The sequence below is a fragment of the Nerophis ophidion genome, linkage group LG10, assembly GCF_033978795.1.
Source record: "Nerophis ophidion isolate RoL-2023_Sa linkage group LG10, RoL_Noph_v1.0, whole genome shotgun sequence".
In the NCBI taxonomy this organism is placed as follows: Eukaryota; Metazoa; Chordata; class Actinopteri; order Syngnathiformes; family Syngnathidae; genus Nerophis; species Nerophis ophidion.
Genome location: NC_084620.1, coordinates 13,133,387 through 13,153,754, shown reverse-complemented (window position 1 = coordinate 13,153,754; position 20,368 = coordinate 13,133,387). Strand labels below are relative to the sequence as shown.

The window sequence follows — 20,368 nt, the reverse complement described above, 5'->3', positions numbered from 1 at the left end:
AGCAGAGCTATATAGCTCGGTTGGTTGAGTGGCCGTGCCAGCAACTTCAGGGTTACAGGTTTGATCCCCTGCTTCCACCATCCTAGTCACTGCCGTTGTGTCCTTGGGGCAAGACACTTTACCCACCTGCTCCCAGTGCCACCCACACTTGTTTAATTGTAACTTATAGATATTGGGTTTCACTATGTAAGCGCTTTGAGTCACTAGAGAAAACGTGCTATATAAATATAATTCGGGACAGCACAGTGGTATATAGGTTAGTGCATGTGCCTCACAATACAAAGGTCCTGAATAGTCCTGAGTTCAATCCCGGGCCCGGGATCTTTCTGTGTGGAGTTTGCATGTTCTCCCCGTGACTGCGTGGGTTCTCTCCGGGTACTCCGGCTTCCTCCCACTTCCAAAGACATGCACCTGGGGATAGGTTGATTGGCAACACTAAATTGGCCCCAGTGTGTGAATGTGAGTGTGAATGTGAATGTTGTCCGTCTATCTGTGTTGGCCCTGTGATGAAGTGGCGACTTGTCCAGGGTGAACGCCACCTTCCGCCCGATTGCAGCTGAGATAGGCTCCAGCACCCCCCGCAACCCCAAAAGGGACAAGTGGTAGAAAATGGATGGATGGATAAATATAATTTATTTCACTTTACATTTAATCCTACCCATTTTCCATTACATAGCTATTACTAACACATTTATTCATTTCCTATTCTCAATTTGTGCACAATTTACTTGATAAACAAAACAATTCTACAAAAAATAAACAAAGTTGTAATTCACATAATGAGATGAATAAGTTTACCTTATTTTAGTAAGTTCAAAATGTTTATCATGATACTTTGTAAACACACACTATTTGAACAGTTTGATAAAATGGAATCATATTAGTACAGTGTTTGACTTATTTGCCTAATCTATTCCATAATTTAATCATATCCGACTTGTCCAGGGTGTACCACGCCTTCCGCCTGAATGCAGCTGAGATAGGCTGCAGCACTGCGACCCCAAAAGGGACGAGCGGTAAAAAATGGATGGATGGATGGACCATTACATAATAGCAATGTCAAATTATTATTTTTTAAATTAATTAATCACACTTTCGATTTTTCAGGTTTGATCACAGTTAATTACTTGCCTATATAGTTAAAATTACTATAACTTTACAAATGACCCCAATATTACATACTTTATTGCAAATAATTTATTTAATCAAATCTTGCCAACACTATAATACGAACACATTTTTATGAATGAGCATACCTGCGTTGGTGGTGTGTGAGGTGGGTGTGCGCTGGCCGCTCTGCGTCTGAATCCAAGTCGAGGTCGTCGTCGTCCTCAGTATCGTTGTCGTCGTCGTCCGAGTGCAGATCCTGCATCACCGACTGCAGCGGACCCAGCACTGTCCAATAACACACAAACCATATGACACTTTAAAGATACACTATCTAAGAAAAATGAGTGCACCCCTCACATGTTTCCAGAGGAAAATACTTGAGAAATTGAACATGATATAGTTTAGAGTAGTCATTGTACAGCAGTATAGATTAACTAACCACTTGAAAAGACTCAAAACAGAAATATATTGTATATCTACCCATCCATTTGCAATTAAAATGACTCCTTACCATTTGTGGGCTTTTTGAATAGATTATTTGATGTTTCTAAGGTTGCACATGTTTCAGGCAATGTCACGAGGTGGATAGGTGAGGCAGCTAAGGCAGAAAATTAACCATATTTATTTTGTTTATGGGTTGTACTTCCTGTTCCACCCCACATGTGCAAAATTGAGGCGGCCGTGCTGTGGCATTTGGTAGAAATAGAATTCTTGCAGATTTTCTCCGGAGCACTTCTGAACAATGGAAATTGGACGGACTAGACAAGCAACGCGGTAGAAGATGACAAATTGATTAGGGTGGAATCTTATCGGCTCTGCAGCCGTAGTGCAGCCCCAATGCAAACACAGTAGGTGGAATCTGAGGTAATAGAGCAAGGTTTTTAATTTTTTTTTTTAAAAAGGGAAGGAGTACTGTTTTTGACGAAAAACATTTTTAACCCATAGTGGTGATTTATTCTCTCATTTTCTTGTTGAATATAGTATCATCCTAATGAGCAACCAGTATTAACATTGACTAGAGTGGGAACTTATCGGCTCTGCAACCGCAACAATCGGTGGAATTTTGGTGTAAGACAGTAAGGAGGTTTACTTTTACACACACAGTTTAAAAATTGTATCTTTAAAAAAAGTTTTTGTTTTTTTTAACTACTAGTGATGATTTATTCTCTTTTTTTTGTTATTCATTGCATGTCACTGTTCTACACTAAATCAGATATCTAATAACATACATTTCCCCTGTTTCTGTTTTAAAACAAACTATCTGCACAAAATTTTGTTAATTTAGAAAATGTCTTGTTGGCATTATAACACCTCTAATCATCACTACAGACTTGTATTACAATGACGTGTACATTGTCTTTACAATTAGCGCAGACATACATGAAACAGAGGAAACATGAATGTTTTATCTACTCCCTTGAGCATGTTAAAAGGCGCACATGCATCTGCCGTTGCACAAAATGAAACCAACACTCATAAGTTAATAACTTCATTGTCTGTTATTAAGTCAAATTAAAGGATTACAACTCTCCCGTCCAAAGGCAAAACCCAGTATCTCAATTTTTGTCAAAACTGAGCTGATAATAATTTTGGAGTTCCTAGGTGATATGCTGAATTTACATTAGTGTATGCGATATTGTAATTTGTTCCGTAAGTAAGCTGTTACGCGCATGGCAGGACCTAGCAACTACCACATTACCGCGTAGATACAACAGAAAAACCTAGTATCTCAAGGGACCAATCGGAGTTTCTTTGTCAGTCGCCTTATTGTCTTTAATGAGACATTTGCACGAATGGGGACCGACGGTCAACCTGATTATGTGATATTATGGCACGAGGGGATATTTGGAAGATTGGCCCAGGACGTTGCAAGCACCTTCATTAAATGTATTGTTCTTGATTCTTCCCCTTGCATACTCTTTTGGGCAGATAAAATAAAAACTGGATGCAGAATGGGGCCCACCCGAGATTGTAATAAAATATCTGGAGAAAGGGCACACGTTCATGAGAGCAGATTCAATCCATGGCTCAATCTGCAAGAAAATGAAAGCTCAAGAAAACATCTATACGTTTGATGACTTTGTAGATCTTTGTAAGACAGCATCAAGATAGATTGGTTTTCCTTTGTCTTCTCAAAATCAGCTAGAAGTGAGTTACTAGGTTTTGCCTTTGGACGGGAGAACTTGAGTTACAACTCATACATTTCTTATGACAAACCAAAAAGGGAAGATTCACCCGTCCACACACAAACACTGAAGCCAGAGATTTTAAGTATAAAAACTTATGTTTGCGTGTGAATAAGAAGCTCTTAAAAATATTGTGTGCACATGGACTTATCCGTAATGCACAGCTGAAATAATTATATGAATAAGTTTTCATGCTATAAAGAGGAGCTGGAAAAAAATAATCCTCCATGCATGTGAGGGCTTCCCTGCAAAAACGTTTACCTGTGTGCGTGGTTGCATAGCCAACTTTTTCTGATGATTATGTCCATTACTGCATCCAGAGACAAATTACAAACATTGGGTCCATAAGTTTATATAAAAGAAGATTGTAGTAAGTGGTGTACTTTGCATTTACTGTTTTTATGTAGAATGCACACTGCCAACCACAATTTACTTGGCGTTCCTGCATTGTACTAAATGTTGTAAGAAGTAGTTACCCATTACCTTGGCGTCTGTGGTGTGTGGGACCAAAGCCTGAACTGGAACTGGAGCTGACTGGACTGGGCTGTTCGGACTTGCATGGGGGAGAGAAAAATAGCGATAAATAAAAGCACGTCTGTTATCATAGTGTGCGGCTTTTAAATGATGACATGTTTGCTTTGTTGGTCCTTTTGTAAACATTAGCATCTGCTTTTTAGTGGTCATTAAAAGCTAAGCGGTGTACAACAACAGTTAAATCACGTTCATCTTGAGACATCAACTGGACAAAAATACAGTTGTTTTTCGGAAAAGAGAACTGAACATAAAAGGCAGAGTGTCTGGACGACCTGTTGCCTCCTGCCACCAGCAACACATAGCTGGTCTGTTGGTTTACGGGACGGCATGGACAGACTATCACAAATCTTACCGCCATTGCTTTTTTGGGCTTTTGTTTCATCTTACCTAAAGCCACAATAGAGCCCTCTTCAAAGACAATCAGTCTTAGTTGTAGTTTGACATGCAAATTAGTTTTTAGTTTAATTGCAATCTTGATTCACATTAACATGCAATCTAATATCCAAACAAATTACTTTCCATCCATTCATTTTCTACCACTTGTCCCTTTTTGGGGTTGCGGGGGCTGCTGGAATCTATTCTAGCTGCATTCCGGTGGTAGGCGGGGTACACCCTTGACAAGTCTCCGCCTCATCGCAGGGCCAACATAGATGACAGACAATATTCACACTCACATTCACACACTAGGGCCAAGTTAGTGTTGCCAATCAACCTATCCCCAGGTGCATGTCTTTGGAGGTGGGAAGAAGCCAGAGTACGTGGAAGGAATCCACCCAGTCACGGGAAGAACATGCAAACTACACAAAAAGACCCCGAGCCATGGGGATCGAACCCAGGACCTTTGTATTGTTTTATTTGGTCAAAAGGTTTATTTTATTTCAAAAATACACCCATTGTCTTTAACATGGCGGCTGACACGTCCTCCTCACACACCTCGCCCCCACTACGACCTTCGTCAGCCAGGTCAGTGGAGCCAACTTGCCCTGGCATAGCTCAAACTTTATTACGTGCATAAATGTAATGTGAGGTGAGTGATTGCACAATATTTTTTACTCGATCTATTACTTTGTCAATCAAATAATTTGCATAAAATATAAGTTTCTTTAAAACAGAACAACACAACTAAGCGCCTAATAATATTATTAATGACAATAACAATAAAAATAATTGATCATTTAAAAAAAATTAGATTTCTTAGGTGTGTGTGTTCGGGGAGCCACACCCTATAGGCAGAACACGCTCCGTGCATCGGGCCCCACAATTCCCACGGGTCCCGTTTTGCGTTAAGAAAGAAGCGCATGAAAATGTCAATGATTGTCGGCCACTTTATATAATTTTTTTATCGTAAACATTCTCAGCCGCTTATTATTAGTCCTTGTTTCAAAATAAGGCAGAGGTACTGGGTTTGAATCCCCGTACCAACATTAGTTTATATTATCAATTTATGTTTTAATGATGTTAAAATTGTTATTTTGCACAATAAAACTATTGAACAATTTATTTAAAATAATGTATTTTAGTACATAAAAATGCATCAAATTAAATTGTTTCATTGAAAAAGAATAAAACATTTTACATAAAAAAATAACATTTAACATTTTGAAATGGGGAAGTGGGAGTAGGGTCTCTAAATTAAATTTTCCTTGGAGTTCCAATTTATCTTGGAGCGGGCCTGGTGTGTGTTTGAAAGAAATAAATAATCACAGACAATTGATATCCAAGGGGCGGCATAGCTCGGTTGGTAGAGTGGCCGTACCAGCAACTTGAGGGTTGCGGGTTCGATTCCCGCTTCCGCCATCCTAGTCACTGCCGTTGTGTCCTTGGGCAAGACACTTTACCCACCTGCTCCCAGTGCCACCCACACTGGTTTAAATGTAACTTAGATATTGGGTTTCACTATGTAAAGCGCTTTGAGTCACTCGAGAAAAGCGCTATATAAATATAATTCACTTCACTTCACATATCTCAACTGTTAGCTAAAAAACTGTGATTCCCATTTTTTTCAGAATCGTGCAACCCTAATGTAAATAAAATACTTTCCATTGTGTCTTCCCCCTCTCCGCATATAGGAAAGGTTTAATTTCATAATGTATGAATGCCTTTAAAATAGACATTTGTCATTGTTCGTGCAAGCAGATTGAATCTTGCCGTCATTGCTTCACTCTTTCAGCTTCAAATGCACATTATTAGCCCTTGGTGGCTCCCGCAAGAGCGGAACGTTCTCCTAATCCGCCACATTTCCACTTCTATTCTGCAGTTTCCGGCCCAGTGAGCAGTGGAAAACAACCCAGATCAAACAAGTGGTCCCATGACAAATGAGGGGCAGCTCTTTGCGGCCACCAGGGTTGCTAGTCTGGAGAGAATCAAACACCTGGCGCTTGTCAACCCCCTCCTCAGCCCGCTTTACAACCCAGTCCGAGCCCATTTTGCTGCAAAGGCCATCTTTAAAGGCAGTTCAGCACAGCTAATACAAAACAAAGAGCTTCATGTAAGTGGACGAAAGGAAAGAGCAGAGAGTAAACTGCTTGACGGATTAAAAGAGGAACCTGCTATTCTATTGCTAATCACTGCTGTGATTCCCCCTTTTCCTCAGGTGTTGTAAAACCATAAATCTTTCTACTATTTGGCCTTAACACAGCCCCTCGGCAGAATGTCTGTGGATAAAGACCTTTTTATCAGAACCCCCCACCCCCTGCAAAAAAACAGCAACCTAATGTCGGATTGGAGTTAAAAAAAAAAGAAGTCTTATTTCCTGTTTTTATTGATGCGCACCCTTTCTAGTGATTCATCGAAGTAGACCCCTGGAGTCAAGCAGACCGCTATTAAAGCAGATTTCCTCCCCGTTAGGCGTTTGGTTTTATAGCCCTGCAACACCACGCAACAAGTGACCATAAACAAACCCTCCCCCCCTTGAAGAAGAATAGGATCTATTTTCACACCAACTCCCTTTTCTACAGCAAAGTTCTCTTCAAGCTTAAATGTGACTAAACGAACATGTTTGATAGCAACTCACATCTGACTTGGCGGACTCCATGTCAGAGTCATTGTGGTCCACCACTTCGTGGAAGGGGGGAAGTGTTGACAGTTTCCTGTGGTCCACTTGTTCGCCCTCTGGATGCAATTTACTACTCTGCATTTGTGATCGCTCCTTCAGCAGTTTTTTATCGGCATGTTGAGCATCCATCTGCTTCACAGACGAATCCGCAAATCCTTTTTTGCTCTTTTTGGTGACGCGATTGTCCGCATCAGGAGCAGACAGACGCTTGTTGGGCCCTGAGCCGTGATTGGACATAGACTTCGGCTCCTTAAATCCCATTTTAGGATTGATATCTCTAAGTGGCTGGTTCTCTTTGGGTTTTTTGGAAGGCTCTTTAGGGGCTTTGCTGGACTCCAGGGAAGAGTCTCTCAAGGCACTTTTGGTTTCTTTCAATTCTTTCGCAGGCTTGTCTTTGTGGTCCTTGCAGGGCTTGTGGAGTTTGGAGAAGCTGCTGCTGTTGTTGGTGGTGCTGGTGGTGGTTGTGGCCGTGGTCAAGAGTGTACCGCCACTTCCTTTTGAGATGTCCTGTGTAATAAAGCACACCAATGAAAGACACTTCTATAACAGAATAGATTAGCTTCCAAGAAAAAACATAGTTTGACTCTGAACTTTTCCATATAATAGTTGCATCATATCACATACAATAACATAAAATTAAGGAGTGGGAGAGGAGGACACAAACATTTGTGACATTACCATATCTACTGTATGTGAGCAGGGATGGGTTCCAAATTTAGCACAGTAAGAGGCACCGACCGAAATTCGTCTGTGCAACCGGGTATTGATTCATGTGAAATCAAATGGTGCCATATTTCGTGTCCTTTGTTGCTTGTGACATCATGTCACACAGGAAATAATCACACAAGCAGCATTCAAAGCGGACTAAGTCAAACTGCCACTAGGTAATAATGCATTACATTCCATATCAACAAAGCAAGTATACCTGATAGAAGACACTCGAGCGTAAAGTAAGGCATACCTTTTTCCAAAATGTGCTAGCTTCATGCTAATTTGCATTGGCTTTGCCATATACATCCTATTAGCATTAGTGATATTACATGGCGATTTCAACACCTCCAAATTTGGTAAGAAAAACTACAACTAAGATGCACGTTAAAATCAAACAGCTGAAGTGTAATAAGTACAATACTTGCAGTATGTACACAAACTTGACTGGTAAATTCAGCTTTGTGGCAAAGGCTACTTCCTGGCTAGTCAACAAACCTACCCTATACACAACTGCAATCTAACGTCTTGGAACTGCAATTGCATGCAAAGTCTCCTATAGAGGCACCTTGATTTACAAACCCCTACATATGCTAACCTTTCTGTTTACGAAAATTTAGATGGCGCCAATTATGCTTCTGTGTGCGAACCGTGTCTTGGTGTACGCAACGCTTCACTTATTCATTTTGTGTGCTGTTGAAAGTCTTTGAAGCTGCCATTTTGATAACCCCACTTCCTGTGCACTGTACTGCACAGGAAGTGGGATTAAAACACTCAGTTGTTGAGCTATTACCCCCTTGTTTGATATATATATATATATATATGTGAATATATATATATATATATATATATATATAATTTGGGACGGCGTGGCACAGTGGGGAGAGTGGCCGTGCGCAACCCGAGGGTCCCTGGTTCAAATCCCACCTAGTACCAACCTCGTCACGTCCGTTGTGTCCTGAGCAAGACACTTCACCCTTGCTCCTGATGGGTGCTGGATGGCGCCTTGCATGGCAGCTCCCTCCATCAGTGTGTGAATGTGTGTGTGAATGGGTAAATGTGGAAGTAATGTCAAAGCGCTTTGAGTACCTTGAAGGTAGAAAAGCGCTATACAAGTACAACCTATTTATCATTTATATATATATATATATATATATATATATATATATATATATATATATATATATATATATATATATACACACATTATAGTGTCTTTAAAGTGTGCATTATATTATTTAAATAGGGACTTGTAAATGGTTGTAGCCTCGACACATTGTTTCTTTTGGGAAACTGCTTAACTATATTAACGTTTCAATTTACGGACCATGTTTAGGAAGCAATTCAGTTCGTAAATCAAAGTTGCACTATGTATAATACTTGCAAATGAGACTCAGAAATGTAAGAAAACAAGAAGTCAAAGTGGGTCAGCACAGTTACCATAATCAGCTCACTTTTAAAAGTAAATAGAGTTTATTATCAAGCAATTAAGAAGTATTAGCACAAATACCAGTACCAAAAATTGGTACTATTAAGTACCAGTATTGATTCCCAGATATCGGCAATTGACCATATCAGTTAAAATATGAAAAGGTACACATTCTTCTTTGAGCTACAGTGCTAACATTACAGTCCCATTTTAACAACAACCTCATGCTAAGTTAACCTATTTGATTAAGATAAACTAAATGAGTAAACTTATACCTCAAACGTTTGTAGTTGAAAAATGATTAGTTGGCAGAGATTTATTTGAAAATGTGTAGCAAAATAGTGGCCACATAAATGGCGATTTTACAGCTGCAAGAATGCTTGGCTGTCTTTTTTAATTTATAATAGCTCTGGGCAGTGGTGGTTCTCAGTATGTACAGTCTCAACATGAAGGAAAAAGGAACTGGATTATTATTTACCATGCGCGGGTGGTCATCCTGCAAATATTTCATCAATGCCGTAAAGCAATTAAAGTAGTCTAGACGATGGGCTGTCACACCTCCTAAACACGATCAAGAGGCTTTTATTTGGCCTATCTGCTGGTGACCTGAGGACCCTGAGGAAGTAAAGCTGCCAGTTCATTCTAAACTCAAGCATGCTCCGCCACAGTAGTAAAACTAAACCCCCCCCACCCGCCGCCGGCCTGACATAAAAAAAAATGTTTTAGTGCTTTGCGAGAGACCTAAAGTGACCGTACTGCTATTAACATTGAATGATGACAATAAAAGAAGCGCATTTTTGTCAAACGTGTCAGCACGACAACTTAAGCAAGTAATCTTTAAATTCAAGAACAATAAGTAAACTGCTGGTATCACTATTAGTATTTGTCAGAATAGTTTTGATGCAACATACTTTTTACTTTTTTTTTTAAGAAAAAAGGCTACTTTTGCTACGTTGCATTAAGTTTTATTCCAATCGCTGCATGTATTTATATCATTATATTAATGTATAATCCACTAATTACTGCTGACGTAACACTTTAGGCTCGTTAGAGAGACTTCTTCCTCTCGCAGGCCCTGTCAGATAGATAGATAGATAGATAGATAGATAGATAGTACTTTTTTGATTCCTTCAGGAATGTTTTACCAATCTAACGTGAACACTGGTGATGTTTGACTCCATTTTACCTGGCTGTCACATGAATGCACTCAAACTACAGACTGTAAAAAGTGACACGGCATCAGGCATATGCATATATATATATATATATATATATATATATATATATATATATATATATATATATACACATTATATATACAGTGGGGCAAAAAAGTATTTAGTCAGCCACCGATTGTGCAAGTTGTCCCTCTTAAAATGATGACAGAGGTCTGTAATTTTCATCATAGGTACACTTCAACTGTGAGAGACAGAATGTGAATAAAAAAAATCCAGGAATTAACATTGTAGGAATTTTAAAGAATTTATTTGTAAATGATGGTGGAAAATAAGTATTTGGTCAATAACAAAAATTTAACTCAATACTTTGTAATATAGGGCTTAATGGTGGCAGAGGGGTTAGTGCGTCTGCCTCACAATACGAAGTTCCTGCAGTCCTGGGTTCAAATCCAGGCTCGGGATCTTTCTGTGTGGAGTTTGCATGTTCTCCCCGTGAATGCGTGGGTTCCCTCCGGGTACTCCGGCTTCCTCCCACCTCCAAAGACATGCACCTGGGGATAGGTTGATTGGCAACACTAAATTGGCCCTAGTGTGTAAATGTGAGTGTGAATGTTGTCTATCTGTGTTGGCCCTGCGATGAGGTGGTGACTTGTCCAGGGTGTACCCCGCCTTACGCCCGATTGTAGCTGAGATAGGCGCCAGCGCCCCCCGCGACCCCAAAAGGAAATAAGCGGACTTTGTAATATAACCTTTGTTGGCAATAACAGAGGTCAAATGATTACTATAGGTCTTTACCAGGTTTGCACACACAGTAGCTGGTATTTTGGCCCATTCCTCTTTGCAGATATTCTCGAGAGCAGTGATGTTTTGGGGCTGTCGCCGAGCAACACAGACTTTCAACTCCCTCCAGAGATTTTCTATTGGGTTGAGGTCTGGAGACTGGTTAGTCCACTCCAGGACTTTCAAATTGCTTCTTACGGAGCCACTCCTTCGTTTCCCGGGCGGTGTGTTTGGAATCATCGTCATGCTGAAAGACCTAGCCACGTTTCATCTTCAAAGCTTTCACAGATGGAAGGCGGTTTTGGCTAAAAATCTCACGATACATGGCCCCATTCATTCTTTCCTTAACACGTATCAGTCATCCTGTCCCCTTAGCAGAAAAGCATGATGTTTCCACCCCCATGCTTCACAGTAGGTATGGTGTTTTTGGGATGCACTCAGTAATCTTCTTCCTCCAAACACGACGAGTTGAGTTTATACCAAAAAGTTCTAATTTGGTTTCATCTGACCACATGACATTCTCCCAATCCTCTGCTGTATCATCCATGTGCTCTATGGCAAACTTCAGACTGGCCTGGCCTTCCATCAGTGAGAGCTTTGAATGGTTGAACAAATACTTATTTTTCACCATAATTTACAAATACATTTTTTAAAATCCTACAATGTGAATTCTTGGATTTTTTTTCACATTCTGTCTCACAGTTGAAGTGTACCTATGATGAAAATTACAGACCCCTGTCACCATTTTAAGTGGGAGAACTTGCACAATCTGTGGCTGACTAAATACTTTTTTGCCCCACTGTACATATATATACACACATACATATATACATACATACATACATAAATATATATATACATATAAAGATATATACATTAACATACATATATACACATATATTTACATATGTATACATACAAACCCCGTTTCCATATGAGTTGGAAAATTGTGTTAGATGTAAATAAAAACAGAATACAATGATTTGCAAATCCTTTTCAACCTATATTCAATTGAATGCACTACAAAGACAAGATATATGATGTTCAAACTCAAACTTTATTTTTTTTTGCAAATAATAATTAACTTAGAATTTCATGGCTGTAACACGTGCCAAAGTAGTTTGGAAAGGGCATCATCACCACTGTGTTACATCACCTTTTCTTTTAACAACACTCAATAAACGTTAGGGAACTGAGGAAACTAATTGTTGAAGCTTTGAAAGTGTAATTCTTTCCCAATCTTGTTTTATGTAGAGCTTCAGTCGTTCAACAGTCCGGTGTCTCAACTGTCGTATTTCACGCTTTATAATGCACCACACATTTTTGATGGGAAACAGGTCTGGACTGCAGGTGGGCCAGGAAAGTACCCGCACTCTATTTTTACAAAGCCACACTGTTGTAACACGTGCTAAATGTGGCTTGGCATTGTCCTGCTGAAATAAGCAGGGGCGTCCATGAAAAAGACGGCGCTTGGAAGGCAGCATATGTTGTTCCAAAACCTGTATGTACCTTTCAGCATTAATGGTGCCTTCACAGATGTGTAAGTTACCCATGCCATGGGCACTAATGCACCTCCATACCATCACAGATGCTGGCTTTTGAACTTTGCGTCGATAACAGTCTGGATGGTTCGCTTCCCCTTTGGTCCGGATGACACAATGTCGAATATTTCCAAAAACAATTTGAAATGTGGACTCGTCAGACCACAGAACACTTTTCGACTTTGCATCAGTCCATCTTACATGATCTCGGGCCCAGAAAAGCCGGCGGCGTTTCTGGATGTTGTTGATAAATGGGTTTCGCTATGCATAGTAGAGCTTTAACTTACTGATGTAGCGACGAACTGTATTTAGTGACAGTGGTTTTCTGAAGTGCTCCTGAGCCCATGTGGTGATATCCTTTAGAGATTGATGTCGGTTTTTGATACAGTGCCGTCTGAGGGATCGAAGGTCACGGTCATTCACTGTTGGTTTCCGGCCAGGCCGCTTACGTGGAGGGATTTCTCCAGATTCTCTGAACTTTTTGATGATATTATGGACCGTTGATTTTGAAATCCCTAAATTTCTTGCAATTGCACTTTGAGAAATGTTGTTCTTAAACTGTTTGACTATTTGCTCACGCAGTTGTGGACAAAGAGGTGTACCTCACCCCATCCTTTCTTGTGAAAGACTGAGCATTTTTTGGGAAGCTGTTTTTATACCCAATCATGGCACACACATGTTCCCAATTAGCCTACACACCTCTGGGATGTTCCAAAAAAAGTGTTTGATTAGCATTCCTCAACTTTATCAGTATTTATTGCCACCTCTCCCAACTTCTTTGTAACATGTTGCTGGCATCAAATTCTAAAGTTAATGATTATTTGCAAAAAAAAATAGTTTATCAGTTTGAACATTTAAATAAAATATGACTGATTAGTTGATTGTGATGATTGCGTTGAAGCTCGTCTTTTTCCCTACTGGTGGAATTTCTGCACAAGTTTTGCAAACAGCGAGTGAAATGTGTTCTACTGACATGGTAAAGAAAACCCAGACTGGTGCCTGCCGCACCATGATTCTTTTATCAGTACATAACAGGCAGCGTGCGTAGTATCACTACATCACAAATATGCGACCATACAGTAGAGAGGGGAAGGGTTGAGGAGCAAGGCCACAGCAGAGATCTTTTTCGGCTCATTTTATCGGTTGACTTTTCATTATCAAAACTAACGATGTGACATCATAATTGCCATTATAGGTCAGTAATTAACAGCTGCCAATATTATTGTGCATCCTTAAATAATATGCATACAAAATTGCCGTTAACTTTTCAATAGCAGACTATTGACTAAATGTTGGCATGTGTTCCAAACATTCTTGCATTCACATTTTCTTTTTTGTCTGTAACTTACCTTTGACCCAAGGGAGCTTTTGCTCTTCCGGGAATCGGGGAAAGGAGACATCAAGGAGGTATTAGGAAGCATAGGGAGCTTCATGTGGTTCCCAAACAAGGATGTTGAGCCTTCCTGCATGACCATCACCTGCAGAAGGACAGCCACAAAACACAATGAGCTACGCTACCTTTTCTTTTACAAGAAGTCCTCGGTTTTGAGGTGCAACGATTCGTTGACGTTGTCTTTAAAAATTGCATGGAGACTCCTTGGTAAGTTAGGTAGCTTGTTAACCAGCCAGCTAACAACTAAGAGAGAGTTGTGCAAAACTTAGCTTTAATAATAATTGGAACCCAAGTATGATGGATAAAAACTGTCCTTTTAAATTAGTAATTTTATTGTTTGAATTGTAGTTTGCACATGCTTAAAAACTGACTTTAAAATTCAACGAGAAAATTAAAGCCACCGAATAGGTGTATACTTCATAATCTGATGAGGTGACTAATCCTTAAAACAATTGATTAGTCAACTATTAATATAGTTGTTAGTTTCAGGGCTACCTCGATTTGCGACGTGTCGTGCTTAAAGAGGTACTTCACATTTTTGGGGATTTTTGCCTATCATTAATCATGAGAGCAAGAACACATATGTCTTTCTTTTTTAATGCATTCTAACTCGTGAATAAACGTAAATACAAGTCATGAAGTCATTGCGTCTCTTCAGACCATAAAACTCAGTAAAACATCCCTAAAGCAGCAACAATACTCCTTTTACATTTAATGACCTGAATATTAATAAAGTATGAGCAATAATGTTATTATAAGGGTGAACGTTACAGACCTGTTTTAGCGGCGCTTTGATGAAGAAAGGTCACTACCTTGTGCTGCTGTAATGACATCATGAGCTGCTTTCCCACCTGAGCTCGTGAAAGTTAACACTAGATTATAAATCCTGTGTCTCCCCTTGATAGTAAAATGATGTGGACATAAACCGAGAAATTGGTACACTTTGACAGCTAATCCGAAAACACTTGGTTCCACCCACTTTCTTTCTTCGCAATGATTATGAGTCATTCTTCATCTTAAACGGGAATAAATCAACATCCTAACAGTACGCATTTCAGCGGCAACAGACATTGAACAGTAAGTGATGTGTGCCATGATTACTAGTAGTTATTGTTGCAACGACAAGCCAACTTTGTGATGCGTGAAATCAATACGCTGCCGTAAGATTAAAATGATCAAAATCTGTAAATATACATGCTATTATGAATGTGCTGATTACAAAATTACATATACAATTACAGCGTGTATAAGCAGAGGAACCTCAATTTACATACCTAATTTATTCTTGAACATGGTTCGTAAACCGAAAAGGTTCCCCATAAGAATAATTTCAGTAATATACTAACACTTTGAAAACACCATAGAATAATACATACATACATACATATAGATACACACACACACACACACACACACACACACACACACACACACACACACACACACACACACACACACACACACACACACACACACACACACACACACACACACACATATATATATATATGTATACTTACATACATACACACACATACATACATATATATACACACATATTCCTATATATACATATACTTTAAATACATATACATACTAGGGTTGTCCCAATACCAATAATTTGGCACCTGTACCAAAATGTATATCGATACTTTTACAAATAAAGGGAACTACAAAAAAAAATCAATATTGGCTTTATTTTAACAGAAAATCTTACAATACATTAAACATATTTTTTCTATTGCACCTAAAAAACTATTTTAGAAGGTTCAAATATAAATTAAAAGGCATTAAATTTATTGGGCAATTTTTGTTGCACTCAAAGAACAGTTTACAATGTTCCATATTACATTTAGTCTGCAATAATCTGGGATTATATTAGAAAATAATAAAAAGCTTTATTGACATTGTATTAAATGCTTCATGATTTATGGTTGCCAATCCTGGTCTGGGCTTTAAGAAAAATACAGTTATTATTAAGTACCAAAAACAAAACTGGATAAAGGTACACAGATAAACCGTGTAGTGGGTAAAACACACATTGTTAAAGATAAAACACATATTGTAGCAATTTGTTAAAAATTAATTTCACTTGCATTATTTGATGTTAGATGAGCGGTCTTACCCCTGCTAAAATTTGGCATCAAGCCAACCAGCTGTGTGCACGTCTACGTGTGCACAACAGGGGAGCTAGTTAACTTATAAGAGTAGCATGTGTGTGTTTGCGAGAATGGCAACATGTTGGCTGAGTGACGTCAGCAAGTGAGTGGGTGAGTAAAGAGAGGGAGAGAGAGAGAGGTAGCGTGTGCACTGCGCAGTAGAGTGATGAATGGGTCCGGATGTGTCCTGCAAAACTAAAAATAAAGCAACAAGATTGTCACAAATCGGCGTCCTTGCCAGTGTGACGTGAAAACATAGCTTAGCAGACCCACTGCCGGGTAAAGTGAAGGGTTTAACCAGACTAAAAAAATAAAAAAATCGACCCTGGAAGGAACTTGTGGTCTTTGACTACGGTATAACAACTACATTTTTACCTTTCACTCTTTATAACTCATTGTGCAGATCTGAATGCTTATTATTTAAATGTTTACCTCCGTCTGAAGTAATTGCCATGTCGCGAGGCGTGTTTTAAAGCAGAATTTACAGCGCGGCGCCTCCTTTGTTAAAGAGTCACCTTTATTGTTAGTTTTGAAGCCCGAATACCTTCATACTGCGCTTCACGTACCCTCTTTACGAACCAGTGGAAATGTCATTTTTTGCCTCTGCTCTAGTCCCTGCTGTACAGCGGCATTTGGATGAAAGAACGGTGCCGGTACTTTTCAAAGGTAGTATAGACTGTATATACACCAAATATGCTTCGGTGTGCGACCAATGTCTCGGTGTACGGTCACTTTATTCATTTATTTTATTTGCCGCTACTGCGATGAGGTGGCGACTTGTCCAGGGTGTACTACGCCTCCTGCCCGATTGTAGCTGAGATAGGCACCAGTGCCCCCCGCGACCCCAAAGGGACTAGGCGGTAGAAAATGGATGGATGGATGGATATTTGCCGCTAGAACCGCTATGGGGGCAGCCGTTTTGATAACAACACTTCCTGTACAACGCCATTTTGATAACACTTCCTGTACAACGCCATTTTGAAGTGGCGGGCCTCCGATGTCACATCCTGTTTATGTTTTGCTCTGAGTGCTAGCCTTGCGGTGCCACCAATGGGTCATAGATTGGCTCACATGTATGGCAAAAACAAGTCCACAATTGCAACCATTATCAAAACAGACGTTCATACAGTTGCTGACTTTGCTGAAGGACTTCAATAACTTCGCAAGAATGGAAAGAACGTGCAAGGGAATGTGGAAAAAAATTGTAGCTATATGAGAAGCAGCAAGCCTGCGAAAGCAATTCCAAAGCTATCATTTCACAGAAAGCTTGCCATTTATATGAAGACTTGATGTTCAAAAGTGACCATGCTGGAACCAGCACAGAAGAACAATTAAAGGCGAGCTGTGGGTGTTTGGAAAAGTTTCAAAAGAGCAGCCGTCCTTCACAGCAATGATGCGGCGAGACTGCTCGGACAACGCTGACTCTTCAACTTGGATTTTATTCACGAGGGGAGATTTCTACCTATCTTTTTAACTGTGATAAGTGATGTAAAAAAATATGTTGTTCAGCCATTACCCGCTTGTCATGTTATTTTGATACATACACATTTCATATACACATTATACTGTCTTCAAAGTGTGCATTTTATAATACGAAATGGGGACTTTTATCGAGGCTAGAACCAATTATTCATGTTTACATTGTTTTATAGCTTCACGGTGGAAGAGGGGTTAGTGCGTCTGCCTCACAATACGAAGTTCCTGCAGTCCTGGGTTCAAATCCAGGCTCGGGATCTTTCTGTGTGGAGTTTGCATGTTCTCCCCGTGAATGCGTGAGTTCCCTCCGGGTACTCCGGCTTCCTCCCACTTCCAAAGACATGCACATGGGGATAGGTTGATTGGCAACACTAAATTGGCCCTAGTGTGTGAATGTGAGTGTGAATGTTGTCTGTCTATCTGTGTTGGCCCTGTGATTAGGTGGCGACTTGTCCAGGGTGTACCCCGCCTTCCGCCCGATTGTAGCTGAGATAGGCGCCAGCGACCCCAAAAGAGAATAAGCGGTAGAAAATGGATGGATGGACGGACATTGTTTTATATGGGTAAATCAGTTTCACTTGATGAATGTTTAAGTCTGCGTACCATGTTCAAGAATCAATTAAGTTCGTAGATCCAGGTTCCACTGTGTACACACACACACACACACACACACACGCACACGCACACGCACACGCACACGCACACGCACACGCACACGCACACACACACGACTTAGTTATGTGTGCGTTGTTTTTAAACTTTCTGTCCTTCTTTGTCTCCCAATCGTAGCCAACTTGTGATAGCAGTACGTCAAGAAAAAGGAAAGTGAAGTGAAATTAGACACCTTAAAATGCTGAGACCGCATGCTTAGTCTTTAGTGACCACAACCATCATCATGGACACTGATGGTATCCTTGAACATGTAGAAGGATCTGCTTCTATGAAATCCACAATGATAACTTGAATCTCTTGTAATACAGTTTAATTTCATTCTTGTATTTAATCTTTTAATTACTGTATTTTATACACCCTTCAAAGTCGACCTACAACGCGTCGTATGAAACTCAATTGTAAACAGAGGACCTCTTGTATTAAAAATAAAATAACCAAAAACCAACCGACATATATGAATCTTACTTTTGAGTCCTCTGAGGTGCGTTTGTGCGGGTCTCGTTGCTGTTAAAAGAAAAAAAGAAAGATCATGTTAGCAGGTTGTGATAAACTCGCAGAGCAGCATAAAATCTGACTCCTTTTTAAAAGTTTGCGTGTGAGAAAGGAGAGAGCGCTAAATGTCTCTCCAGTAGTGACACAGACATGCAATGTGGGTTTGGACATTTTGTCTTTGAAGGCTAAGAAAGGGGTGCAGGCAAAGTAAATAGAGAGCACTTAGCTCAGGTCATAAAAGCGAAAGACAACAGGGGTCTGATCACAGCATTGACGCCGCTCCTCCGGCACACCTACCCCTCCAGCTCGCAGTAGCTTGCGACGGAAGTCTTCAGCCGGGCTGTTGAACGTCAGCTTCTCGCAGCGGAGATGATTGACAGGCGGGTGGCCCTCCAGGTGGAGGAAGAGGTCGTAGTCAAAGCGAACTTTCTTTGGTTCTTCCTGCAGTGAAACGATGAGTATCTTGGAAGCAGCTTCACTTGGGTGCATTAATGAGAAGGGTGCAATAAAATAGTACCTTATTCCTAAAGTAAACTTCAATAGGCAAGATGAAGCCGGCATATCCTGATTCCTCTACTTTGTATGGTGGATCCTTGCAAACTAAAAAAAAAAGAATATACTGGATTATTTTATTAATCATATTCTCTATGGTGATAAAAACAACCTGGAAGTCTTTTACTTATTCCTAAACAAAGCTCTTCAGAGGTAATTAACTCTCATTCCCGTGTTCTGGGCTAAACTAATAATAAAAATAACAAACAAAAAAAACCAGCTCTTAACCTTAAAACTCTTGCCAGGGTAAATAATTGCCCCCATTTTCCCTGGTGGGCTTTCAGGACAAACAAACTCTCCTGGAGACCAGGTGTTCTCGCCTCAAAGGTACTCAGAGATGTTTGTCAGCCTTTCTTCCCAGTGGACTTGAAAGCAGCACATGGAGGCTCTTAATGTGTTTTAAGACTGCAGAGAAAATATCACGAGGAGGAAAAACATTTTATTTTACCTTTAAAACCAAATACTTGTAAGGAGAAGTGTGTGTTTAATTTTTTAATGTCTCTCCGCTGTGAATGGTGGTGAAGACGGGTGAGATGGATGGCTTGAAAAACACTAAAGCCAACATGGCTGAGCAAACATAACAGCTTTGAGGGCGATACGTAATGGCATATGACTAAAAGAACACATTTATTATTACACATATTTTTTTTAATTAATAGTAGTCACTCCACTACAATTGTACTCTATTTTACTGTCCGATTTTTCTGCATATGTCATTATATACTGTAGGTCAGGGGTGTACAAACGGCAGCTATATTTAAACAGCTTATTTTCAATGGGCCTCTATATACGTATCAAAAAATTATACTCATAATCCATTATTTTTTTTTAAATAGTACACAAATTTGCTTTTTCCCCTATAACACAAAACTAAGATATTTTGTTTTAGATTGTTTATCAAATATTGACAAACAATCCATTGGTTTTAGCGTCTTTAATGCATACAATTTATCAACGGCTTCCAATTTCTCAGAATTAGGTGGACCAGTTTGGACATCTCTGCTTTAAGATGGAGGAGAGCCATATGTTGCAAAGTCTCAATCAATAAGACCCATTGATCATTGGTTTTATTGGTCATAAATGGCTTTTTCGGTCAACTGATT

At 39.7% G+C, this 20,368-nt stretch overlaps 1 protein-coding gene across 3 annotated transcripts in view; it reads right to left on the bottom strand.

Moving 5' to 3' along the window:
* mllt3 (MLLT3 super elongation complex subunit) overlaps window positions 1–20,368 on the bottom strand; it is a 41,758-nt gene that overhangs the window by 2,316 nt on the left and 19,074 nt on the right. For all 3 annotated transcript variants that reach the window (XM_061912464.1, XM_061912463.1, XM_061912465.1), the window contains exons 3-9: window positions 19,231–19,313; window positions 19,011–19,154; window positions 18,687–18,725; window positions 13,871–13,999; window positions 6,844–7,392; window positions 3,780–3,849; window positions 1,257–1,395 (exon numbers count right to left, since the gene is read on the bottom strand). In XM_061912464.1, the coding sequence (XP_061768448.1) occupies window positions 1,257–1,395; window positions 3,780–3,849; window positions 6,844–7,392; window positions 13,871–13,999; window positions 18,687–18,725; window positions 19,011–19,154; window positions 19,231–19,313 (1,153 nt within the window). The remainder of the gene's footprint in view (window positions 1–1,256; window positions 1,396–3,779; window positions 3,850–6,843; window positions 7,393–13,870; window positions 14,000–18,686; window positions 18,726–19,010; window positions 19,155–19,230; window positions 19,314–20,368) is intronic.